Here is a 27987-nt window from a genome sequence, read left to right as displayed (position 1 = left end):
TATTGGTAAGATGGTGGTACTCCCCAAGTTTCTGTATTTATTTGTGAACCTTCTTTTCCCCCGCCACTCACTTTCTGCCAAAAATCGTGCTTGTGTCTTGTTTTGCTTCCATGGCCGGCAAGCTGCCTAGAGCCAGGTGGGAATTTCTTACGCTCCTGTTTGAGCAGGGTGACCTCCGAACCTCCGATATGGAACTTTATTACAATTGTGCAAAGGCCCAGTTTGTGCATTTCTGGATTCACCCCATACAGTATCAGCCCCATTCAAGTCCAGAATATGACCAGGTGCACCCAGGTCCCTTGAATATGGCACTGTGTATTCCTCCCCGCACCTACGAACTAGAGTCAATACTGTTGCCTGCACTGTGTGGGCCTGGAATGAGCTCCAGCATGGAGCCCGAGTTGAACATTTATTTGCCCTTTCGGTGCCCCTGCTGAACAATCCCTCTCTGCCCATAACCGCAGACGCTGGCACCCGCACTAGACTCCGATCCTTCAAATTGACTACAATGGGAGCAGTATATCTGGGTGGCTCCTTCATAGAACCAGTGCAGGTCTTGCAGGGGCCAACAGACTCCCTACTACACAAATTTACCTACCTTCAGCTGAGGGTACACTGCACGCATGCCTGGGCAAAGCAGTGGCACTTTCCCTGCAATTGCCTAATAGGCGGCCAACCGGAGCAAGTGTATTTCTTTGCCACATCTGGGATTTTGTCTTTCGTATCCTCAACAAACCTAACTTCCTCTGTCAATGGTACGTCCTGTATGGTATAGCTTTCTCTTCCATTTGCAACCACATCAAGGTCATCCATTCCACTTTCTCCACCCTCTTCAAGAGGACAAGGTGAAGGAGATTAGAAATCTGCACTTTTGTTGCTTTTTTTCTGGCATATGTGTAAAGGGCATCTGATTGTATTGTTATACACCGAAAGGAGTGATAAATGCTGTTAAAAGACTAAAGTCTTCTGTCAATTCAACTTGATTATAAGCCTTCCTAAGGTCCCATGTGGAAACCACCCTTGCACCACTGAGCATTGAAATCAGTTCATTCACTTTGGTAAAAGTGTGTCTGCCAATGACAATGTTGGCATTAAAAGCTCTAAGATCAACACGTAATTGCAGATTTCCATTACTCTTCTTTGTCAAGACAATAGGTGATATCCACTCTGATGACTTGGCTTCATCAATTATTCCTTAAGAATGGGGGCCATTCAATAGATTCTGCAATTGGTTTTTCTTTTTTGTTTAAACATAAAGAGACACTCTTCTCAATTTCTATCTGACAGAGACATACCCATTTTTCAATTTAATTTGCTGCCTAAATCCATTGAATTTACCTAGCTACTCTCTGAAAATTGTTGGACACTCGGTGGCATGTTGCCCTCTTGGATGGCATGGACAGGATCAGGAGCATTGGGATTTAATATAAATCAAAACAATCTTTGGTTCCTCCAACCTAGAACACATACCCCTTTGTGGGTTATGTAGATTTTTAACCTGGCGTATCTGCCTTTAAATTGGACATTAGCACAAAAACATCCACAAAAGTAGATTGTCCCTCCATCAAAGGCCACTGCCCTTATGTCAAGGTTTATGAAGGAGCCAACCATAGATTAAAATTTTGACTTGAAAATCTCATTTGTAGTTATAGCATATGTCCAACCGGAGTCCACCATCACATGTAGGTCTCTATTGAGCACAAAACATGTATTTTGTCAATGAAACTTCCATGCCCATTTTCTACATTTTGCACATCTAAAACCATTCCCTGTATTGCTTTAAGTTCTTAAACTTCTGATTCTTGACTATTGGTGATTGTGTCTGACGATATCGGGGCCACACACGGCCTCCGCCCTCTTCTGCCTTCTTTACACATTCTGCTAAAATGCACCATGCAGCTACATGTGTTGCAGTCTTTACCTAGGGTATGAAGCAATGTGTGTGAAACTACTGCACAAAAAACAAGTCAGGTTATCATCCCTTTTCTTTGTTTTGTTTACTTCTAACCGTCCAGGTTTGTGGGTACTACTATATACATCTCCACATTTACTGAGAGGTTTCTCTTCATTTACTTCTCACATCCATCAAACAGATTGCTCAATAGCTTTGGAAGATTTAATTACTTCAACCATGGGATCACCTAGACCCCAGTTTCTCTTCTATGCACTTACTTTTGACCATAAACTGGTCATGAATCATCTGATCTGTATAAGTTCCAAAGTTGGACGTAGTGAACAATCCTCGTAATAATATTAAATAATCAAACAACTCACCTTCCTTATGCCTTCTATTCTAAAAGTGATAACGTTCAAGTGTGATACCGATAGTGGGCTTGAACCTTATATCTAGTGTTATCATTGCCTCTTCAAATTCATCCCACTTCTCATCAATTTCTGATGCCTGTACTTTGGGCAATGTGCAAAATATATCCATGGCTTCTAAGCCTACACAATGTAATACCATACCTGTTTTCTGCTCAACTGACATTTTATTAGCGTGTATGGCCATCAAATAAGTCTGAAATTACTCTTTTCCAAGGGACAGGAGGAACCCCTTTATTTTGGAAAATTTTCTGAGGTGGTTCCTACTGCATTCTAAAAAAGGCTGAGACAGTGATGCGAAGATGAGCAGCATAGACCCACTACATTCAATGAATGACACACCAAGCATGCTCATTTTATAGAAGAGCGATGTACTATAGAAGTACTATGTATTATTAGATATAATGTGTCACAGTTCAACTCTGATTTAAGGTGAATAAGGCTTCAGCAATTAGCACATATAATAGGAGGTATTACCTTAAGAATGTCTCAAACTCCCCATTGATGCTTGAGTTTGGGTACCCATGCTAGGAGAAGGCACACTTGCCATAGGTTAACCCATAAATCAGCTCTGCCAAGTTTCCCAGGTGCATATGTCACTAGCTGCTTCACCCTATGTTTCTTATTTGAATTCTGGGACTTGAGGTCTTGTTTAGGTCTTTATAAAAACAGGACTACAACTCACAGAATTCAAAGCAAAGACCTGGACTGGAACAGTTTATCACACATGCACTTGTAAAACTTGGCAGCTGTGGTAATTCACGTTCATCAGTTATGAAACAGGTGTTAGTCTAGGTTGCCAGATCCTAGGGTTCCAGAGGTACTGTGCAGCCCTTGCTGTACAGCACCTCTGAAACCTCTAGGTTCCAGAAGACTGGCTACTGATGGCTAGAAACGGGGGAGCCCCATGGCACTGGACCATTTTTCAGTATAGAAGTGATGGTGAATGGCACCAGCTCAGGAAAATTGAAGGGGATTTCAAAAAACAATATGTTCTTGAATGAATTAGTGCAGCAATTGAGCCTAATCCCTTTAGCAGGAGAAGTGGAGAAAGGGCTTCTACTGAAAGAGGAGGTAACCAACAGCAATACCCTTGACTACTAGAGTAATCGATGAGATATTTTGTCAAAAAGGCTTTGACACAACATAACTACTTACTTTTAGAGGCCTATTGGCTTTAACATATGCTTTAATATATGCTTTTCACAACACATTAGTCAAGTCTACTGCCTACATTCTAACTTTTCACAATAACCATTTCAGGACTACTGTATTAAGCATAATAAGGTGAGACAGCCCCTGCTTCAATGCCAGGATACCCTCCCAGGGAGTTGGGTGCTATACAAATAAAGATACCATAACATAACAACCTAATATAACACATTCTCAAAATCTGTTCCTTCCGGTTCCAAGCAAGAGAACCCCAAAGCCTTCTTCAACAAATCCTTTAGGGGTCTGTTTTCATGGCAAGCGACGATGAAAGTGTACACTAATACAATAAACAATATGCTTCCTTTGGTTTGGGAACGCTGTATCCCTGGTAGCAGCCACAATATTGCAGTTATGCATCCTACATAAATGTCACAAGCTTTGATACTCTTCCACAGCACAATTGTCTTGATTCGAGGTTAACACTTTGTCGCTGAGTACTGGCAGCAGCACATTATGTGCAATGCTACATCATCTTTGAAATCGATTTCCTTTTGCAACCTTTGAACGTCTCTTTTGTTATATGGTAGAGCAACCGAGAAGCAACCAGGAGTAGAATGACGCCCTCTAGTGTAATTAAATCTTTCGAGGACCTTGACTGTTCATGCTGTTCGATTTGAAGCTATTATTTAGGTCAAGCGTAGAGAACAACTTTCTTAGCTTTGGTAGCACTCTTCCTGGTGGGTACTGCATCTAACTGCAGATTCATCACCTTTAGAATATTCCCCAGGAGCCAGACTGGATCCGGAAATTTTCTCAGCAGTGCTTCTGCGTGTCGTTCGGTGGCGCCATGCTGTTCCGCTGTGGCTTCGTTCTGCTCCAGAAGTTACGGATTGTAGCCACATGTAAGAATCAACCCTCTGTTACAATGTCAGGGCCTTTCTTTCCATGCCCTCCAATGTGAGCTCGAAGCTCCTTTCCCTTTTCATTGGTTTTTGGCAATTTTCAAAGCAAACTGTGTGCGAGGGAATGATGTCTCCACCTAAAACAACAGTGTTCAAACCATGCCATAACTGTTAGAAAAAGATGTTGGTAACTGGCCCGCATGAGGTATGCCTTTGGTGTCGGGGTATGGGGCCACGGGGCATGACTGCAAGTGCGCCCTCATGCTTCTGAAGGCAATCTGGGACCGTGAAGCAAAGCTGTACATCAATGAGCATTGAAAGAAATCACAGACCTCACGTAAGTCAAGCTCCTGCTCTATGTCGAGGGCGGGTCTGGAGCTTGAGGAATGTTCCAAAGGTGAAGAATCTGTTGTAAGAAGTAATTATATATGTAAATGCCTGCACTCTTGAGAGTGTCTACCATCTCGAACATCTAGGAAAGCAAGAGGCAATCATTCCAGAGATCTGCACTAATTCTGTGTAAATCAGCGTGCATGCGTGCGCACACACACACACACACGCACACGCACTTACTTAGGTCTATGCACTGTGAAAATCAATGAAAACCATGAAACTGGCTCAGTGCCACCATCATGAAACAACTGGCTAGCAGTTTACCCACTTCATCTCTTATCAATGGGGTAATAACGTGCAAACAGTACAATGCCCCTTGCTTCATCTCAATACAGTGCCAAAAACCTTATTTTGTTTCTGTGGTGCCTGGTACACCCCTTGCATTCATTCACAACATATCCTGCCAGCTGGCAAGCATGGCTTGTGGAACATGGAGACCTATCAGATGAGTCACCGGATTTCCCCAGGTTTTCCTCTACTATAAAGCTATAATGAATAAAAACTTCCTCTATCCACCCAGCCCCAAAATACCCACCCTAAACTGCGCAGAAGAGGAGCCATGAGACAGTTTACTCACCAAGCAGAGTGCTTTCCAGAAGTACCTCATTCTACACTCCCTCCTGACCACAGACACTGAGGTTGCCATTCCTGCCATCCAAATGGATGTCTGAGATCAATGTTCTGTCCCTTCTGTAGCTGAAGCTGTGAAAGAGACAGCAAAGGTTCCCCATTTTGCCCTACTGGCTGAGGTCAAACAACCCACTAGAACTCCTTGGAGTGCCCTGGATTGTTTTTTGACTGCGACTGAGTCCTTCCTGCCTTCTGAACTGACGCTTGAGAGATGGCTCGCCAAAGCTTACCTTGGGCTCTCAGGACTGAAAAGCTACTTTGACCCCTCTTCCGCCCTCAGCTCTGCTATGATGGTGCCACTGACTGCCATGCTAGATGTGATTCTCCCAGCTAGTGCATGTGGGCCTACAATAGCGCCCATCTCTGCAAAAGTGGCTACATTAATGCTGGAATTCCAGATGTAGCTGCTGCTTTTCCACCAGTGGACCTCTTTTCAAATCACATGAGCGCCGCTGTCATAGGCAACCCTGGTAGTGGCTCGCGTGTGGATAACCCCACACACACCGCTACAGACTTCTAGGACCTCCCCAGCCTCCATGTCGTTAGCAATGGCTGAGAGTGGTAACCAGTCACCGGCCCCTTCACTCCACAAGTGCTCTGTGCCTGGACCAGAGCCTGCCTCTACTGTCCTGTATTATGTCAGGGGCACAGTAACCCAGCCCAAGAGATTCCTGGTCCCAGCTCTCAGAGAGGACCTTGCCCACCCTCCCAGCTGGTACCAGCATGCCTACCTCCTTGTGGCCTTCTCCAGCCAGTCTGCTCCAACTGACTGGCAGTGCTTTGTGGTGCCACTTCTCATCACTCAACACCTCTAGCCTCTGCCACCTCCATCCTTGGCTCCCAGAGCTTAGGCATCTCCAGTGTACTTGGTACTCTGTCCCAACGAACAACAAAGTGATGGATTGAATGTCTGAATTAATCTCAACCACTGATGATCACTCATTCTGTGCTCCCTGTGCCGGAGACCTGTCATATGCAAATTATCTTGCACCCACCTCAATAGGAAGAGTACAGCCTGAAGTACCAGGCCAGGTCCCCTCCAAATGGTAACACGAGCAATATTCAGACTAATTCTGGCCTACTTAGACCTCATCAGGGAGGAACAGCTTGAGTCATGGGTTTGCTTGTGGCCTGGCAGTTCAGGGCAGACGCTTCCCATTGAAGCAGTAAGAAGTGGCATGGTGGACAAAAAAACAATGGACTGGAATGCAACCTGTGTAACTACCAGTGAGTGAGGTTAATTCAAGCATTCTACCAACCCCCTTTTATTGTCCTCAGTGCAATGCCCTAAGTGCGCTGGGTGTGCCCAGGCGTGGGTCCCGTTTCCACTGGGCCAGAGGACTCAAGCTGCGTTTCACTGAGGACACTTAACGGGGCAGAAACCGGTTTAGGGTCGCTTGAGTTTCTCTCCAGAAGGAACCACTATTGGATGAGATTAATTCACAGAATCTGCCAATCACTTCTTAGGTCTGGTTTGACAACACAGCTGACTCGACACCTTATAGGATACACAGAAAATAGCTTTTAGAAGTTCTGTTGAATGAGGGGCATTGGGCAATAGAGGAATGTTTATAACCAAGTGTATATATATTGATTGGGCACAAGTTCTGTGCTTTCCCTGAAAAAAACTCGCTTGTAATGCACTTTTGGCTTTTGGAAAATCTCATGCTCACAGTAACAGGGCTCAGTTGGTTAAGGTGACAAGCTGTTGACAAAGGCCACAGGCCTGATCTGTTGATTGTGAGAAGTTGTGACAAAGGCAGTAAGCCTGACTGATTTATTGTAAAATGCATGGGTAAAGTCCAAAGGCTTTTAAGGGTGGGTCATGATTGCACCGTGTTAAAGCTTGTAGACAGTTACTGTGTTACAAGGAATCTCCCAGATTAATAGAGTATGATGGTTCTCCCCTGTGACAAACCCTGGGGGAGAAGATTTGCACTTTGGTAACCCTTGTTATGCCTTCACTCATTCCTTATTGGTAGTGGCTTGGCGCCTCGATGCCAGAAGGAGTAGTTGTGTGCTATCTAAAATAATGATATTAATAAGTATGCACAAGGGGTTCAAAGTCTGGCTAATTCACAAACACAAAGTGAATTTGTCACTCGTGAGCGCTGATTCGTCATTCTGCATCCGGACGCCAGTCTTTATTTCATCCTGGATCACAGATACATCTTGTATTTTTAGCAGAAATGCCTGTACCCTGAATATAAACAAATCCTGAACATGTTGCACTCTCCATGAACAGTACCCTGAGGTTAGAGTCAGTGTGATTCTTGTAGAGCACCAGCTGCCCCAGGAGAGCTTCTGGGATCCAGAGAGGAGACCAAGCTGTGCACTAACAGGACACAATGGAGAGCCATGATCTCACATGATCACTCTTGAGACAGAGCTGGGTGTGTGCCAGAGATGGAGAGCCATGATCTCACATGATCACTCTTGAGCCAGAGCTAGGTGTGTGCCAGAGATGGAGAGCCATGATCTCACATGATCACTCGAGACAGAGCTGGGTGTGTGCCAGAGATGGAGAGCCATGATCTCACATGATCACTCTTGAGACAGAGCTGGGTGTGTGCCAGAGATGGAGAGCCATGATCTCACATGATCACTCTTGAGCCAGAGCTGGGGGTGCGCCAGAGATGGAGAGCCATGATCTCACATGATCACTCTTGAGACAGAGCTGGGTGCGCCAGAGGGGTTAGACATGGAGCAGAAGGAGCAGCCAACCTACGGTGTATACAAAACTGATGTAGGACAACCGGGTGTGAGGCGATTTAGGAGTAAACTGCTGAATCTCATGTAAAGAAAGGCATGGCACTCAGTGCGCGATACACGATCGCCCTAGTTTCTTTCAATAGACTCTTCCCTTCCTCCATCTCTCCTTTACTCATCCCAAACTTCATCTTACTACCATGATCTCCCTAATCCCTTTCTACAGATTCCTTCCTCCTCCATCTCTCCTTTACTCATCCCAAACTTCATCTTACTACCATGATCGCCCTAATCCCTTTCTACAGATTCCTTCCTCCTCCATCTCTCCTTTACTCATCCCAAACTTCATCTTACTACCATGATCTCCCTAATCCCTTTCTACAGATTCCTTCCTCCTCCATGTCTCCTTTACTCATCCCAAACTTCATCTTACTACCATGATCTCCCTAATCCCTTTCTACAGATTCCTTCCTCCTCCATCTCTCCTTTACTCATCCCAAACTTCATCTTACTACCATGATCTCCTTTACTCATCCCAAACGTCATGTTACTGCCATGATCTCCCTAATCCCTTTCTACAGATTCCTTCCTCCTCCATCTCTGCTTTACTCATCCCAAACCTCATCTTACTACCATGATCTCCCTAATCCCTTTCTACAGATTCCTTCCTCCTCCATGTGTCCTTTACTCATCCCAAACCTCATCTTACTACTATGCTCTCCTAATGAACACTTTCTAGACTCTTCCCACTAACAGACTCACATGTCCGCCCCTCAAATTAACTCATATCTCCCTAAACTAATCCACCACTAATCCTTTTGGTTCTGGAGTAGCGTGCTACTCACCAAAAAGCACTTCAATGCCTTGTCAGGAGTAGTAAGCACTATATAATTACAATTACAATGACAAGCCACAACTGGAAGCCAAACGAAGCCTCAACTGGCCGGCTTGAATGTTGCATCCGCCAGAGTATGGTTGGACTCTGTCTGCGTGACCCTTTACAGCCACAGCACAGAGCACTTGGGAGACCAGATACGGAGCCTTGCAGTGACCAAGGCCCAAGGCTACCAAGGTGATGATATCTGCGACCCGACATGACCAGGGCAGGCATGGCAGACGATTCCGCCAGAGCCCTAATTTATATACACTGGAGGCAGCTAAGGCTGGGACTTGGGGATAACAGTTCACTTTCAATCAAGTTTGACCCCCTAGGATCTTTAGTACCTCCCCACGGGTGAGACAAGGAGGGATCACGAGAGGCTGAAAGGTGAAGTACAACACCTCTTCCATTCCACCAACAGCTGTGACCTTGGACTTACCGGTCTGCTTCTCCCTGCCCCCTCTGAAAGCATCTGCAATGAACATATTGGGAACTATGTCCATGGAGCCCATAGCCTGATATGAGGGGGGTATGTCTATCCTTCACCACTCTTCAGGGGACAGTGTTTGCGCCCCCTGTGGAGCACCTCCACTGGACTCTCAAGCCCCCCAGTACACTTGGCGATACACACGAGGCAGGCAAAAGGGCGCTGGACAGGTGGACAGGGTAAGGTGGGACACGTGTCCAAGACATGCAGGGTCTCGGGCACCCCCCCCATGCCAGACTCAGCATGACAACAACTGCCTGGGACACAATAACTGCCAGCACCCTTCACACTCACAACACTCTGTAACTCCCCATGGGGGCGCTGCACATCTCCATGTGATGGCTCTCTTCATCGTCATCATGGTACCTGCGCCCAAAAGCGCTCCTTGTGTGAGTGGAACTCATGAGACACTTGTATGGTTCCCAGGGGACAGAAGGCAGCGCGTCTGGGACATTTAGGTTACACGGGCCCTTTGTTTTTATGTACTTCACAGGCACATTGTAATAACTCTTCATCATCAAGACGTAAACACCTCGGATAAAGATTTCCTATTACACCACACACTGAGCTGAACTCCTTGCCGTGCCACAGGCTTATGGGCAGCTTCACAGCAGGTAAAACCCCAGATTTTGCTCCACATGTTCTCACCGGTGTTATATATATATATATATATATATATATATATACATACCCACAGTACCACATGGGGGGTGGCTTATGGGCAGCTTGACAGCAGGTAAAACTCCAGATTTTGCACCAGCACAAAAAAAATACATTTTATTTTAACTTGACTCTCGCAGATGGGCCTAGGGTCAGGGTGTGGTCATCCTACCCCCTTATTTAACCTTTCTTAATTTTCTTCAGGATTTGGGAAAAGTCACCTACTCCTGTAACAGCCACGGACATTTTCTATCATGTTGCGGCGAGCTAATAGGATCTTTCTGGCACCCATGGTACCAAAATGGTCAGCAGGAGTGAAAGCTCCTGTAGCCAACCACAGCTGACGTTATTTCAAAGGTCGAAATATCTTTTCACCCCAGTCACCTCCCTCATGCCCACCCTGAGCACCTTTATAAATGCTAATTTCTCAAAACGTACTGAACGGGTTTACTCCGCTTTCTGAGATAAGCTCCATTTCTGCCACATCCGGTGTCATTGCGTGAGGCCTCTTTTTCTGTATCAGAGAGCACGTTTTCCATTGCTAATTAAAATGTGCATTTGCACCTTCGAGACCCACCCCCTTTTCTTGCTCCTGCTTGGTGGATCAACTTTCCATGCAGGAGCCAAAGCGAATATATATCTATTTTTTAAAGCGAGAGAGAATCACAGAAATTGTGATAACCTGCAAGTAATCCAGGCCTCTCCAAAGCATCCTGCCTGATTCTCGATGCCCTCAGACCCCCAGGAGACAGAGGGTCCTTGAGTTCTGTTCTAAGCGCCAAGAATGCGGTTCCAGAGCTCACCTTTCACACATCTGGGGCCGTGTAACAGAATATAGCGCATTCTCCTAGCGCCCGGCTCAAATAAGTTGAGTTCCTTATTTTATTGAACGCACTGCTCCCCGGGGCAGTGCTGCAACAGAAATACGGAGCAGCTGTTTAAATCTACTTCCTGTTACTTGCTGCGGGTGGCACGCCGCCTGCACTATTCAGAGGGGTTAGGGAGCCCCTGGCAGGCGGGTACAGTGAGTGATTGCACCAGCCTGCAAGAGGGTGTCTGGGGGTCCAAGAGAGCCCCTTTCATCCCTATCGAGGGCCGTATTTAACAAGCACACTGAAAGTGTGCCACCTGCTTGTGGTGCACTTTCATGCCCCTTCTAAAGGCATGCTTGCCTCTGCGCCCACGTCTGTAATACGGCAAATGAGGAAACGCCTTTGAATGATAGCGTTGGCGCTATATGTGCGCAGCGCTATCCGTATTACAGAAGGGGCGTGCAAGCAATTGAGTCCCTTTCTAGGATACCGAAGTGACCGAGGGACATGCAAATGCTTGTTGTGTCCCGGTGCCACTTTATACAATACGGCCCTGGGGAGCCCAAGGTAAAGCCGAAACCAGAAGTACCCCTGTGTACCTCCGTCAATTAATGTCGCCCCCAAGAGGCTCCTCTGTCCTTACACCCAGACCCACCTTCTTCCCTCCTTGGCAGAGCTCTCCTCACTCCCACAGCCTGAAACCGGCTTCTCATCCACAGCCGCCCACATACTGACCCCGAGCATCCTCTGTCCACTCCAGGCGGGGGGCCTGGAGTGGACAGCTGTGCTGTTCAGCATCCACAGCCTCCCACACACTGACCCCGAGCATCAGCATCCACAGCCGCCCACACACTGACCCCGAGCATCAGCATCCACAGCCTCCCACACACTGACCCCGAGTATCAGCATCCACAGCCGCCCACATACTGACCACGAGCATCAGCATCCACAGCCACCCACATACTGACCCCGAGCATCCACAGCCGCCCACACACTGACCCCGAGCATCAGCATCCACAGCCGCCCACATACTGACCCCGAGCATCAGCATCCACAGCCTCCCACACACTGACCCCGAGCATCAGCATCCACAGCCGCCCACACACTGACCCCGAGCATCAGCATCCACAGCCGCCCAAATACTGACCCCGAGCATCAGCATCCACAGCCTCCCACATACTGACCCCGAGCATCCTCTGTCCACTCCAGGCGGGGGGCCTGGAGTGGACAGCTGTGCTGTTCAGCATCCACAGCCTCCCACACACTGACCCCGAGCATCAGCATCCACAGCCTCCCACACACTGACCCCGAGCATCAGCATCCACAGCCTCCCACACACTGACCCCGAGCATCAGCATCCACAGCCTCCCACATACTGACCCCGAGCATCAGCATCCACAGCCTCCCACACACTGACCCCGAGCATCAGCATCCACAGCCGCCCACATACTGACCCCGAGCATCAGCATCCAGAGCCGCCCACATACTGACCCCGAGCATCCACAGCCGCCCACACACTGACCCCGAGCATCAGCATCCACAGCCTCCCACACACTGACCCCGAGCATCAGCATCCACAGCCTCCCACACACTGACCCCGAGCATCCTCTGTCCACTCCAGGTGGGGCGCCTGGAGTGGACAGCTGTGCTGTTCAGCCTCCACAGCCTCCCACACACTGACCCCGAACATCAGCATCCACAGTCGCCCACATACTGACCCCGTGCATCCTCTGTCCACTCCGGGTGGGGGGCCTGGAGTGGACAGCTGTGCTGTTCAGCGTCCACAGCCTCCCACACACTGACCCCGAGCATCAGCATCCACAGTCGCCCACATACTGACCCCGGGCATCCTCTGTCCACTCCGGGTGGGGGGCCTGGAGTGGACAGCTGTGCTGTTCAGCGTCCACAGCCTCCCACACACTGACCCCGAGCATCAGCATCCACAGCCTCCCACACACTGACCCCGAGCATCAGCATCCACAGTTGCCCACATACTGACCCCGGGCATCCTCTGTCCACTCCAGGCGGGGCATCCTCTGTCCACTCCAGGCGGGGCATCCTCTGTCCACTCCAGGCGGGGGGCCTGGAGTGGACAGCTGTGCTGTTCAGCATCCACAGCCTCCCACACACTGATTCCCAGCATCCTCTGTCAGCATCCCCCTTCCTTGCAGAACTGCCCTCTTATCCAAGGCACCCTTTTTATATAGTTTTATTTTATGCACAAGATATACATTATAAATATATCACAAAGAAAAAATACAGAATTATGGCCAACAACCCACAAAAAAATTCATCCTCGAACATAATTCATCATACATCACATAAATAGTAATAAGTCCCATAAATAGGTCTTCTCAAGACCCCCTAAGATGACTCAAAGCATCGCTGTCACTCAGAGCACTCCTGGGGGCTGGAACCAAACCAGCCTGGCCCACTCCCCACCTAGCAACAGATGCAGTGTTCTCTGACACCAAGGAAATAACAGACACAAACTAGAAACTGGATTTTATTGCAGAAAGGTAATGAATGCATTGACTGATGCCACCGCCCATGCAAGGAGGCAGGACAGACACCCCTCATTTACACGGAGAGACCCAGCTTGAGTTACAGACCCCCAACAGCCCACCCCCTGGTTCCTGCACCGAGTAGCCTCCAGGCACTGCGACCACCCTGCCGCCTGCATGGGGTGGGGGAGCAGAGGGGGCTCCTCAGTCCACCACCAGGCTGCTGTCGACTCCTGGGAAATATTCAAAGAAGCCCTGGGGATAAAGAGAGACAGAGAGTTAAAGGTGTAAACACCGCCTGCGCCATCACCAGTTTAGCGCCTAAAAAGAACCGCTTTCTGCTGGATCTCCTGCAAACATAAAGGAATCTTAGAAGCAGATGTGGGGGACCCAGCACGTTAACAGGGCGATCTGAGAGGAGCACAGCCAAGGCTCTAGCTCGGCTCTTAGAGTCCGCGCACGAGCCGAGCCCTGAAAACGTTTTCCGTGTAAATTATACAACAAACATATGACAAAGTCTCTTCAAACTTTAAAGAGTGTGTGTCTTTAACATGCGGCACCGTTGATGTTAACACATCACATTAAGGCCCTGCACCGAGAGGTCCTTATTAGAAGTGATACTTTTTAAACATGACCCTAGAACGGCTCCTGCCCCCACGCCCTGGCGACAGGGCCCCTGTCTAACCACGAGGAAGGACAACTGACCTGTGCAGATTCGTACTGAGCAACACTACAGTCTGTTACCTCAAACACACTAGAGTTTGCACCTATGTACTCTGAACTGATGCCACATATGAACCGCTGTACTCTGAACTGATGCCACATATGAACCGCTGTAATCTGAACTGATGCCACATATGAACCGCTGTACTCTGAACTGATGCCACATATATGAACCGCTGTACTCTGAACTGATGCCACATATATGAACAGCTGTACTCTGAACTGATGCCACATATATGAACAGCTGTACTCTGAACTGATACCACATATGAACCAATGTACTCTGAACTGATACCACATATGAACCGCTGTACTCTGAACTGAAGCCACATATGAACCGCTGTACTCTGAACTGATGCCACATATGAACCGCTGTACTCTGAACTGATGCCACATATATGAACCGCTGTACTCTGAACTGATGCCACATATGAACCGCTGTACGCTGAACTGATACCATATATGAACCGCTGTACTCTGAACTGAAGCCACATATGAACCGCTGTACTCTGAACTGATGCCACATATGAACCGCTGTACTCTGAACTGATGCCACATATATGAACCGCTGTACTCTGAACTGATGCCACATATGAACCGCTGTACGCTGAACTGATACCATATATGAACCGCTGTACTCTGAACTGATACCACATATGAACTGCTGTACTCTGAACTGATACCACATATGAACTGCTGTACTCTGAACTGATACCATATATGAACAGCTGTACTCTGAACTGATGTCACATATATGAACCGCTGTACTCTGAACTGATGCCACATATATGAACCGCTGTACTCTGAACTGATGTCACATATGAACCGCTGTACTCTGAACTGATGTCACGTATGTGAACCGCTGTACTCTGAACTGATGCCACATATGTGAACCGCTGTACTCTGAACTGATGCCATATATGAACCGCTGTACTCTGAACTGATGCCACATATATGAACCGCTGTACTCTGAACTGATGCCACATATATGAACCGCTGTACTCTGAACTGATGCCACATATATGAACCAATGTACTCAGAACTGATGCCACATACATGAACCGATGTACTCAGAACTGATGTCACATACATGAACCGCTGTACTCTGAACTGATGTCACATACATGAACAGCTGTACTCTGAACTGATGCCACATACATGAACCGCTGTACTCTGAACTGATGCCACATATATGAACAGCTGTACTCTGAACTGATGCCACATATATGAACTGCTGTACTCTGAACTGATACCATATATGAACCGATGTACTCTGAACTGATGCCACATATATGAACCGCTGTACTCTGAACTGATGCCACATATATGAACTGCTGTACTCTGAACTGATGCCACATATATGAACAGCTGTACTCTGAACTGATGCCACATATATGAACAGCTGTACTCTGAACTGATACCATATATGAACCAATGTACTCTGAACTGATACCACATATGAACCGCTGTACTCTGAACTGATGCCACTTATGAACCGCTGTACTCTGAACTGATGCCACTTATGAACCGCTGTACTCTGAACTGATGCCACATATATGAACCACTGTACTATGAACTGATGCCACATATGAACCGCTGTACTCTGAACTGATACCACATATGAACCGCTGTACTCTGAACTGATACCACATATGAACTGCTGTACTCTGAACTGATGTCACATATATGAACCGCTGTACTCTGAACTGATACCACATATGAACCGCTGTACTCTGAACTGATGCCACATATATGAACTGCTGTACTCTGAACTGATACCATATATGAACAGCTGTACTCTGAACTGATGTAACATATATGAACCGCTGTACTCTGAACTGATGCCACATATATGAACCGCTGTACACTGAACTGATGCCACATATGAACCGCTGTACTCTGAACTGATGTCACATATGTGAACCGCTGTACTCTGAACTGATGTCACATATGTGAACCGCTGTACTCTGAACTGATGCCACATATGTGAACCGCTGTACTCTGAACTGATGCCATATATGAACCGCTGTACTCTGAACTGATGTCACATTTATGAACCGCTGTACTCTGAACTGATGCCACATATATGAACCGCTGTACTCTGAACTGATGTCACATATATGAACCGCTGTACTCTGAACTGATGTCACATATATGAACCGCTGTACTCTGAACTGATGCCACATATATGAACTGATGTACTCAGAACTGATGCCATATACATGAACCGATGTACTCAGAACTGATGCCACATACATGAACCGCTGTACTCTGAACTGATGCCACATACATGAACCGCTGTACTCTGAACTGATGTCACATATATGAACCGCTGTACTCTGAACTGATGCCACATATATGAACAGCTGTACTCTGAACTGATGCCACATATATGAACAGCTGTACTCTGAACTGATGCCACATATATGAACCGATGTACTCTGAACTGATGCCACATATATGAATAGCTGTACTCTGAACTGATGCCACATACATGAACCGCTGTACTCTGAACTGATGCCACATATATGAACAGCTGTACTCTGAACTGATGTCACATATATGAAACGCTGTACTCTGAACTGATACCACATATATGAACCGCTGTACTCTGAACTGATACCACGTATATGAACAGCTGTACTCTGAACTGATACCATATATGAACCGCTGTACTCTGAACTGATGCCACATATATGAACCGATGTACTCTGAACTGATGCCACATATATGAACCGCTGTACTCTGAACTGATGCCACATATATGAACAGCTGTACTCTGAACTGATGCCACATATATGAACAGCTGTACTCTGAACTGATACCAACTATGAACCGCTGTACTCTGAACTGATACCACGTATATGAACAGCTGTACTCTGAACTGATACCATATATGAACCGATGTACTCTGCAGCCAGGAACCACAGTAAACACCACCAGCTGCAAACAAACCCACCTGTCCTTCAATGCTTCACACTACAGACCTGGTGTGTGCTGATGGACACAGATTTCATATCTGTAGGAAAGTACCATCTTGCCTGGCATGTTACCCCCATTTTTCACTGTATATATGTTGTTTTAGTTGTATGTGTCACTGGGACCCTGGTAACCCAGGGCCCCAGTGCTCATAAGTGTGCCTGAATGTGTTACCTGTGTAGTGACTAACTGTCTCACTGAGGCTCTGCTAATCAGAACCTCAGTGGTTATGCTCTCTCATTTCTTTCCAAATTGTCACTAACAGGCTAGTGACCATTTTTACCAATTTACATTGGCTTACTGGAACACCCTTATAATTCCCTGGTATATGGTACTAAGGTACCCAGGGTATTGGGGTTCCAGGAGATCCCTATGGGCTGCAGCATTTCTTTTGCCACCCATAGGGAGCTCTGACAATTCTTACACAGGCCTGCCACTGCAGCCTGAGTGAAATAACGTCCACGTTATTTCACAGCCATTTTACACTGCACTTAAGTAACTTATAAGTCACCTATATGTCTAACCTTTACCTGGTAAAGGTTAGGTGCAAAGTTACTTAGTGTGAGGGCACCCTGGCACTAGCCAAGGTGCCCCCACATTGTTCAGAGCCAATTCCCTGAAGTTTGTGAGTGCGGGGACACCATTACACGCGTGCACTACATATAGGTCACTACCTATATGTAGCTTCACAATGGTAACTCCGAATATGGCCATGTAACATGTCTATGATCATGGAATTGCCCCCTCTATGCCATCCTGGCATACAGGGAGTGCAGAATTATTAGGCAAGTTGTATTTTTGAGGATTCATTTTATTATTGAACAACAACCATGTTCTCAATGAACCCAAAAAACTCATTAATATCAAAGATGAATATTTTTGGAAGTAGTTTTTAGTTTGTTTTTAGTTTTAGCTATGTTAGGGGGATATCTGTGTGTGCAGGTGACTATTACTGTGCATAATTATTAGGCAACTTAACAAAAAAAAATATATACCCATTTCAATTATTTATTATTACCAGTGAAACCAATATAACATCTCAACATTCACAAATATACATTTCTGACATTCAAAAACAAAACAAAAACAAATCAGTGACCAATATAGCCACCTTTCTTTGCAAGGACACTCAAAAGCCTGCCATCCATGGATTCTGTCAGTGTTTTGATCTGTTCACCATCAACATTGCGTGCAGCAGCAACCACAGCCTCCCAGTCACTGTTCAGAGAGGTGTACTGTTTTCCCTCCTTGTAAATCTCACATTTGATGATGGACCACAGGTTCTCAATGGGGTTCAGATCAGGTGAACAAGGAGGCCATGTCATTAGATTTCCTTCTTTTATACCCTTTCTTGCCAGCCACGCTGTGGAGTACTTGGACGCGTGTGATGGAGCATTGTCCTGCATGAGAATCATGTTTTTCTTGAAGGATGCAGACTTCTTCCTGTACCACTGCTTGAAGAAGGTGTCTTCCAGGAACTGGCAGTAGGACTGGGAGTTGAGCTTGACTCCATCCTCAACCCGAAAAGGCCCCACAAGCTCATCTTTGATGATACCAGCCCAAACCAGTACTCCACCTCCACCTTGCTGGCGTCTGAGTCGGACTGGAGCTCTCTGCCCTTTACCAATCCAGCCACGGGCCCATCCATCTGGCCCATCAAGACTCACTCATTTCATCAGTCCATAAAACCTTAGAAAAATCAGTCTTGAGATATTTCTTGGCCCAGTCTTGACGTTTCAGCTTGTGTGTCTTGTTCAGTGGTGGTCGTCTTTCAGCCTTTCTTACCTTGGCCATGTCTCTGAGTATTGCACACCTTGTGCTTTTGGGCACTCCAGTGATGTTGCAGCTCTGAAATATGGCCAAACTGGTGGCAAGTGGCATTGTGGCAGCTGCACGCTTGACTTTTCTCAGTTCATGGGCAGTTATTTTGCGCCTTGGTTTTTCCACACGCTTCTTGCGACCCTGTTGACTATTTTGAATGAAACGCTTGATTGTTCGATGATCACGCTTCAGAAGCTTTGCAATTTTAAGAGTGCTGCATCCCTCTGCAAGATATCTCACTATTTTTGACTTTTCTGAGCCTGTCAAGTCCTTCTTTGACCCATTTTGCCAAAGGAAAGGAAGTTGCCTAATAATTATGCACACCTGATATAGGGTGTTGATGTCATTAGACCACACCCCTTCTCATTACAGAGATGCACATCACCTAATATGCTTAATTGGTAGTAGGCTTTCGAGCCTATACAGCTTGGAGTAAGACAACATGCATAAAGAGGATGATGTGGTCAAAATACTCATTTGCCTAATAATTCTGCACTCCCTGTAGTTGGCACAATCCCATGATCCCAGTGGTCTGTAGCACAGATCCTGGTACTGCCAAACTGCCCTTCCTGGGGTTTCACTGCAGCTGCTGCTGCTGCCAACCCCTCAGACAGGCATCTGCCCTCCTGGGGTCCAGCCAGGCCTGGCCCAGGATGGCAGAACAAAGGACTTCCTCTGAGAGAGGGTGTTACACCCTCTCCCTTTGGAAAATGGTGTGAAGGCAGGGGAGGAGTAGCCTCCCCCAGCCTCTGGAAATGCTTTGTTGGGCACAGATGTGCCCAATTCTGCATAAGCCAGTCTACACCGGTTCAGGGGACCCCTTAGCCCTGCTCTGGCACGAAACTGGACAAAGGAAAGGGGAGTGACCACTCCCCTGACCTGCACCTCCCCTGGGAGGTGTCCAGAGCTCCTCCAGTGTGCTCCAGACCTCTGCCATCTTGGAAACAGAGGTGCTGCTGGCACACTGGACTGCTCTGAGTGGCCAGTGCCACCAGGTGACGTCAGAGACTCCTTCTGATAGGCTCCTTCAGGTGTTAGTAGCCTATCCTCTCTCCTAGGTAGCCAAACCCTCTTTTCTGGCTATTTAGGGTCTCTGTCTCTGGGGAAACTTTAGATAACGAATGCAAGAGCTCATCCGAGTTCCTCTGCATCTCTCTCTTCACCTTCTGATAAGGAATCGACTGCTGACCGCGCTGGAAGCCTGCAAACCTGCAACATAGTAGCAAAGACGACTACTGCAACTCTGTAACGCTGATCCTGCCGCCTTCTCGACTGTTTTCCTGCTTGTGCATGCTGTGGGGGTAGTCTGCCTCCTCTCTGCACCAGAAGCTCCGAAGAAATCTCCCGTGGGTCGACGGAATCTTCCCCCTGCAACCGCAGGCACCAAAAAGCTGCATTACCGGTCCCTTGGGTCTCCTCTCAGCACGACGAGCGAGGTCCCTCGAATCCAGCGACTCTGTCCAAGTGACCCCCACAGTCCAGTGACTCTTCAGTCCAAGTTTGGTGGAGGTAAGTCCTTGCCTCACCTCGCTGGGCTGCACTGCTGGGAACCGTGACTTTTGTAGCTACTCCGGCCCCTGTGCACTTCCGGCGGAAATCCTTTGTGCACAGCCAAGCCTGGGTCCACGGCACTCTAACCTGCATTGCACGACTTTCTAAGTTGGTCTCCGGCGACGTGGGACTCCTTTGTGCGACTTCGGGTGAGCACCGTTTCACGCATCCTCGTAGTGCCTGTTTCTGGCACTTCTCCGGGTGCTACCTGCTGCTGAGAGGGCTCCTTGTCTTGCTCGACGTCCCCTCTCTCTCCTGGTCCAATTTGCGACCTCCTGGTCCCTCCAGGGCCACAGCAGCGTCCAAAAACGCTAACCGCACGATTTGCAGCTAGCAAGGCTTGTTGGCGTTCTTTCGGCGGGAAAACACTTCTGCACGACTCTCCACGGTGAGAGGGATCCGTCCACCAAAGGGGAAGTCTCTAGCCCTTTTCGTTCCTGCAGAAACCTCAGCTTCTTCTGTCCAGTAGAAGCTTCTTTGCACCCGCAGCTGGCATTTCCTGGGCATTTGCCCATCTCCGACTTGCTTGTGACTTTTGGACTTGGTCCCCTTGTTCCACAGGTACCCTAGATTGGAAATCCACAGTTGTTGCATTGTTGGTTTGTGTCTTTCCTGCATTATTCCTCTAACACGACTTCTTTGTCTTTAGGGGAACTTTGGTGCACTTTGCACTCACTTTTCAGGGTCTTGGGGAGGGTTATTTTTCTAACTCTCACTATTTTCTAATAGTCCCAGCGACCCTCTACAATGTCACATAGGTTTGGGGTCCATTCGTGGTTCGCATTCCACTTTTGGAGTATATGGTTTGTGTTGCCCCTATCCCTATGTTTCCCCATTGCATCCTATTGTAGCTATACATTGTTTGCACTGTTTTCTAAGACTATACTGCATATTTTTGCTATTGTGTATATATATCTTGTGTATATTTGGTATCCTCTCACTGAGGGTACACTCTAAGATACTTTGGCATATTGTCATAAAAATAAAGTACCTTTATTTTTAGTATAACTGTGTATTGTGTTTTCTTGTGATATTGTGCATATGACACTAAGTGGTACTGTAGTAGCTTCACACGTCTCCTAGTTCAGCCTAAGCTGCTCTGCTAAGCTACCATTATCTATCAGCCTAAGCTGCTAGACACCCTATACACTAATAAGGGATAACTGGGCCTGGTGCAAGGTGCAAGTACCCCTTGGTACTCACTACAAGCCAGTCCAGCCTCCTACATTGGTTGTGCAGCGGTGGGATAAGTGCTTTGAGACTACTTACCACTCTTGTCATTGTACTTTTCATAAGAGAAAAATATACAAAACAAGTTCAGTGTATATACACATTGCCAAAAAGTTTTGCATTTCCTCTTTTCACTCTTTTCTAAGTGCTGAAAAGTACTTCTAACTTTCTAAAAAGTTCTAAAAAGTTTAAAAAGTTTTTTTTCTCTGTCTTTCTAAAAGCTCTGACAAACTTTTTATCTTTTACTATCACTTTAACTCTCTCTAAAAATGTCTGGCACAGGCCAAAATGTTGATCTGTCCAAACTTGCATATGATCACCTTAGCTGGAAAGGAGCAAGGAGTCTCTGCATAGAGAGAGGTTTGAGTGTAGGGAAGAATCGTTCCTTAGAACTGTTAATTAACATGCTTAGAGAACAGGATAAGGCCAGAAGTGCCCCATCTGTTGAAAAAGTAGCTAATGGTTCTCAATCTGATCCAGGGACTCCCCCAGGAAAAGATTCAGGAAAGAAACTTCCTAGCCTGCCCATTACTAGACAGTCTAGCATAGTTGGTAATGATGATGAGCCACACCACATAAATAGTGTTGTCTCACATCATAGCAAAAGCATCTATTCTCACCATACTGGTAGTGATGTTTCTGTTAGCCAAGCTGTTAGGATGGCTTCTGTAAGGGACAGGTCTCCTTCTGTCCATTCTCACCATACTTCTGTTTCAAGGCATGTCCCTCCCACCCACCCTGATGACAGATTGTTAGAAAGGGAGCTCAATAGATTGAGAGTGGAACAAACCAGACTGAAGCTCAAGAAGCAACAGCTGGATTTGGATAGACAGACTTAAGAAGTAGAGAAGGAGAGACAGAAACTGGGTTTAGAAACCCATGGTGGCAGCAGCAGTATTCCCCATAGTCATCCTGCAAAAGAGCATGATTCCAGGAATCTGCACAAGATAGTTCCCCCTTATAAGGAGGGGGATGACATTAACAAGTGGTTTGCTGCACTTGAGAGGGCCTGTGTTGTACAGGATGTCCCTCAAAGGCAGTGGGCTGCTATCCTATGGCTATCATTTAGTGGAAAAGGTAGGGATAGGCTCCTTACTGTGAAAGAAAATGATGCTAATAATTTCCAAGTTCTTAAGAATGCACTCCTGGATGGTTATGGCTTAACCACTGAACAATACAGGATAAAGTTCAGAGAGACCAAAAAGGAGTCTTCACAAGACTGGGTTGATTTTATTGACCATTCAGTGAAGGCCTTGGAGGGGTGGTTACATGGCAGTAAAGTTACTGATTATGACAGCCTGTATAACGTGATCCTGAGAGAGCATATTCTTAATAATTGTGTGTCTGATTTGTTGCACCAGTACTTGGTGGACTCTGATCTGACCTCTCCCCAAGAATTGGGAAAGAAGGCAGACAAATGGGTCAGAACAAGGGTGAACAGAAAAGTTCATACAGGGGGTGACAAAGATGGCTTGTAAGGATGGTAAGTCTTCTGACAAGGGTGGGGACAAATCTAAAAATGAGTCTTCATCAGGCCCACAAAAACACTCTGGTGGGGGTGGTGGGCCCAAATCCTCTTTTAATCAGAACAAGGAAAAGAAACCATGGTGCTATTTATGTAAAATAAAAGGCCATTGGACAACAGATCCCAGTTGTCCAAAGAAAGGCACCAAGCCTCCTACCACTACAACCCCTACTGCTACACCTAGTGTCCCTACTAATAGCAGTGGTGGTGGGAGCAAACCTACTAATAGCCAATCCAAGGGAGTAGCTGGGCTCACTATTGGTAACTTAGTTGGGGTTGGCCTTGTTAGGGAGGCCACAGAGGCTGTGTTAGTCTCTGAGGGGGCTATTGATTTAGCCACCTTAGTTGCTTGTCCCCTTAATATGGATAAGTACAAGCAGCTACCCCTAATAAATGGTGTTGAGGTTCAGGCCTACAGGGACACTGGTGCCAGTGTGACTATGCTCATAGAGAAACTGGTCCACCCTGAACAACACCTACTTGGTCACCAGTACCAAGTAACCGATGCTCACAACAACACACTTAGCCACCCCATGGCTGTTGTAAATCTCAACTGGGGGGGGGTTACTGGTCCAAAGAAAGTTGTGATAGCTTCAGATTTACCTGTAGACTGTCTATTAGGGAATGATTTGGAGACATCAGCTTGGTCAGATGTGGAGTTGGAGGCCCATGCAGCAATGCTGGGCATCCCAGGGCATATTTTTGCTTTGACAAGGGCTCAGGCCAAAAAGCAAAAAGGACAGGGAAGCTTGGATCCTGGAACAATGGACCAAGTGCTCCCTAAAGCTAGGGCTAGTAGAAGCAAACCACTTCCTACTATCCCTCCCTCTACAGTGGATTCAACTTCTGAGGAAGAAGAATTCCCTCCCTGTGCAGAACCTACACCAGAGGAGCTGGAAGCAGACACTGCTGAGCTTTTGGGTGAAGGGGGCCTGCCAGAGAGGAGCTGAGTGTGGCACAGCAAACCTGTCCCACATTAGAGGGTCTCAGACAGCAAGCTGTCAAACAGGCTAATGGGGATGTCAGTGACTCTCACAGAGTTTACTGGGAGGACAACCTCTTGTACACTGAGCATAGGGATCCTAAACCTGGAGCTGCCAGGAGATTAGTGATTACTCAGGAGTACAGAAAGTTCCTCCTAACCCTGGCATTCCCCTAGCTGGGCACCTGGGTCAAATGAAAACTTGGGACAGACTGGTTCCATTGTGTCATTGGCCTAGGATGTCTGAGGACACAAAGGAATTTTGTAAGTCCTGTGAAACCTGTCAAGCCAGTGGCAAGACAGGTGGCACCCCAAAGGCACCCCTTATTCCACTGCCTGTGGTTGGGGTCCCCTTTGAAAGGGTAGGGGTTGACATAGTTGGCCCCCTTGACCCTCCTACTGCTTCAGGCAATAGATTTATCTTGGTGGTAGTGGACCATGCCACAAGATATCCTGAAGCTATTCCTTTAAGGACCACTACAGCACCTGCAGTGGCAAAGGCCCTCCTGGGAATATTTTCCAGGGTGGGCTTCCCAAAGGAAGTAGTATCAGACAGGGGGAAGCAATTTCATGTCTGCATACTTAAAGGCCATGTGGAAGGAGTGTGGTGTAACTTATAAGTTCACAACACCCTATCATCCACAAACAAATGGACTGGTGGAGAGATTTAATAAAACTCTCAAAGGCATGATTATGGGTCTCCCTGAAAAACTCCGCAGGAGATGGGATATCCTTCTACCATGCCTCCTTTTTGCCTACAGGGAGGTACCCCAGAAAGGAGTGGGCTTCAGCCTCTTTGAACTTCTTTTTGGACACCCTGTTAGGGGTCCACTCACACTTGTAAAGGAGGGTTGGGAACAACCTTTAAAAGCTCCTAAGCAGGATATTGTGGATTATGTACTTGGCCTCAGATCAAGGATGGCTGAGTACATGAAAAAGGCCAGTAAAAACCTTCAGGCCAGCCAAGAGCTCCAGAAGCAATGGCATGATCAGAAGGCTGTTTTGGTTCAGTACCAACCAGGGCAGAAAGTGTGGGTCTTGGAGCCTGTGGCCCCAAGAGCACTCCAAGATAAATGGAGTGGACCCCACACAATTGTTGAAAAGAAGGGAGAAGTCACCTATTTAGTTGACTTAGGCACTGCCAGGAGTCCCCTTAGGGTGCTCCATGTCAACCGCCTGAAACCCTACTATGACAGGGCTGATCTCACCCTGCTCATGGCAACTGATGAGGGACAGGAAGAAGACAGTGATCCTCTACCTGATCTCTTCTCTTCCACAGAACAAGATGCTCTTGTGGAAGGTGTAGTTTTGGCTGATTGTCTTACTGCTGAGCAGAAAGACCATTGCATAAATCTCCTAGATCAATTCTCTGAACTCTTCTCTACTGTGCCAGGTACCACTTCTTGGTGTGAGCACACTATAGATACTGGAGACAGTTTACCTGTCAAAAGTAAGATCTATAGGCAGCCTGACCATGCCAGGGACTGCATAAAGCAAGAGGTGCAGAAAATGTTAGAACTAGGAGTGGTTGAGCACTCTGAAAGTCCATGGGCTTCTCCTGTGGTACTTGTACCAAAACCCCATTCCAAAGATGGAAAGAAGGAAATGCGGTTTTGTGTAGACTATAGAGGTCTCAACTTGGTAACCAAAACTGATGCTCACCCTATACCCAGGGCAGATGAGCTCATAGATACACTGGCATCTGCCAAGTATCTAAGCACTTTTGACTTGACTGCAGGGTATTGGCAGATCAAATTGTCAGAAGATGCTAAACCTAAGACTGCATTTTCTACCATTGGAGGACATTACCAGTTTACTGTAATGCCTTTTGGTTTGAAAAATGCACCTGCCACTTTTCAGAGGTTGGTGAACACATTCCTGCAAGGGCTGGAAGCGTTCAGTGCAGCATATTTAGACTATATAGCTGTCTTTAGCTCCAGCTGGGATGATCACCTGGTCCACCTATGGAAAGTTTTGGAGGCCCTGCAAAAGGCAGGCCTCACTATCAAGGCTTCAAAATGCCAGATAGGGCAGGGTAAGGTGGTTTATCTGGGACACCTTGTTGGTGGGGAACAGATTGCACCACTACAGGGGAAAATCCAAACAATTATTGATTGGGTTCCCCCTACCACTCAGACTCAGGTGAGAGCCTTCCTAGGCCTCACTGGGTATTACAGGAGGTTCATTAAGAACTATGGCTCCATTGCAGCCCCTCTTAATGACCTCACATCCAAGAAAATGCCTAAAAAGGTATTATGGACAGCAAACTGTCAGAAAGCTTTTGAGGAGCTGAAGCAGGCCATGTGCTCTGCACCTGTCCTGAAAAGCCCTTGTTACTCTAAAAAATTCTATGTCCAAACTGATGCATCTGAATTAGGAGTAGGGGCAGTCCTATCACAACTTAATTCTGAGGGCCAGGATCAACCTGTTGCTTTTATTAGTAGGAGGTTGACCCCTAGAGAAAAGCGTTGGTCTGCCATTGAGAGGGAGGCCTTTGCTGTGGTCTGGGCACTGAAGAAGTTGAGGCCATACCTGTTTGGCACTCACTTCATTGTTCAGACAGACCACAAACCTCTACTTTGGCTAAAACAAATGAAAGGTGAAAATCCTAAATTGTTGAGGTGGTCCATATCCCTACAGGGAATGGACTATACAGTGGAACATAGACCTGGGAGTAGCCACTCCAATGCAGATGGACTCTCCAGATATTTCCACTTAGACAATGAAGACTCATCAGGTCATGGCTAGTCTTATTGTCCTTCGTTTGGGGGGGGGGGGGGTTGTGTAGGAAAGTACCATCTTGCCTGGCATGTTACCCCCATTTTTCACTGTATATATGTTGTTTTAGTTGTATGTGTCACTGGGACCCTGGTAACCCAGGGCCCAGTGCTCATAAGTGTGCCTGAATGTGTTACCTGTGTAGTGACTAACTGTCTCACTGAGGCTCTGCTAATCAGAACCTCAGTGGTTATGCTCTCTCATTTCTTTCCAAATTGTCACTAACAGGCTAGTGACCATTTTTACCAATTTACATTGGCTTACTGGAACACCCTTATAATTCCCTGGTATATGGTACTAAGGTACCCAGGGTATTGGGGTTCCAGGAGATCCCTATGGGCTGCAGCATTTCTTTTGCCACCCATAGGGAGCTCTGACAATTCTTACACAGGCCTGCCACTGCAGCCTGAGTGAAATAACGTCCACGTTATTTCACAGCCATTTTACACTGCACTTAAGTAACTTATAAGTCACCTATATGTCTAACCTTTACCTGGTAAAGGTTAGGTGCAAAGTTACTTAGTGTGAGGGCACCCTGGCACTAGCCAAGGTGCCCCCACATTGTTCAGGGCCAATTCCCCGGACTTTGTGAGTGCGGGGACACCATTACACGCGTGCACTACATATAGGTCACTACCTATATGTAGCTTCACAATGGTAACTCCGAATATGGCCATGTAACATGTCTATGATCATGGAATTGCCCCCTCTATGCCATCCTGGCATAGTTGGCACAATCCCATGATCCCAGTGGTCTGTAGCACAGACCCTGGTACTGCCAAACTGCCCTTCCTGGGGTTTCACTGCAGCTGCTGCCAACCCCTCAGACAGGCATCTGCCCTCCTGGGGTCCAGCCAGGCCTGGCCCAGGATGGCAGAACAAAGGACTTCCTCTGAGAGAGGGTGTTACACCCTCTCCCTTTGGAAAATGGTGTGAAGGCAGGGGAG

The 27987-nt window shown here is 47.0% G+C and overlaps 1 protein-coding gene across 2 annotated transcripts in view; it reads right to left on the bottom strand.

Moving 5' to 3' along the window:
- Positions 1-13435: 13435 nt before the first annotated feature.
- The window catches only part of DNPEP (aspartyl aminopeptidase), a 430726-nt gene continuing 416174 nt past the window's right edge, over positions 13436-27987 (bottom strand). For both annotated transcript variants that reach the window (XM_069227160.1, XM_069227161.1), the window contains exon 15: positions 13436-13706. In XM_069227160.1, the coding sequence (XP_069083261.1) occupies positions 13656-13706 (51 nt within the window). In that variant the 3' untranslated portion in view covers positions 13436-13655. The remainder of the gene's footprint in view (positions 13707-27987) is intronic.

This window comes from Pleurodeles waltl, chromosome 3_2 (assembly GCF_031143425.1).
Source record: "Pleurodeles waltl isolate 20211129_DDA chromosome 3_2, aPleWal1.hap1.20221129, whole genome shotgun sequence".
Classification (NCBI taxonomy): Eukaryota; Metazoa; Chordata; class Amphibia; order Caudata; family Salamandridae; genus Pleurodeles; species Pleurodeles waltl.
Note: the sequence above shows the minus strand (reverse complement) of the source record. Positions and strands in the feature narration are given on the sequence as shown.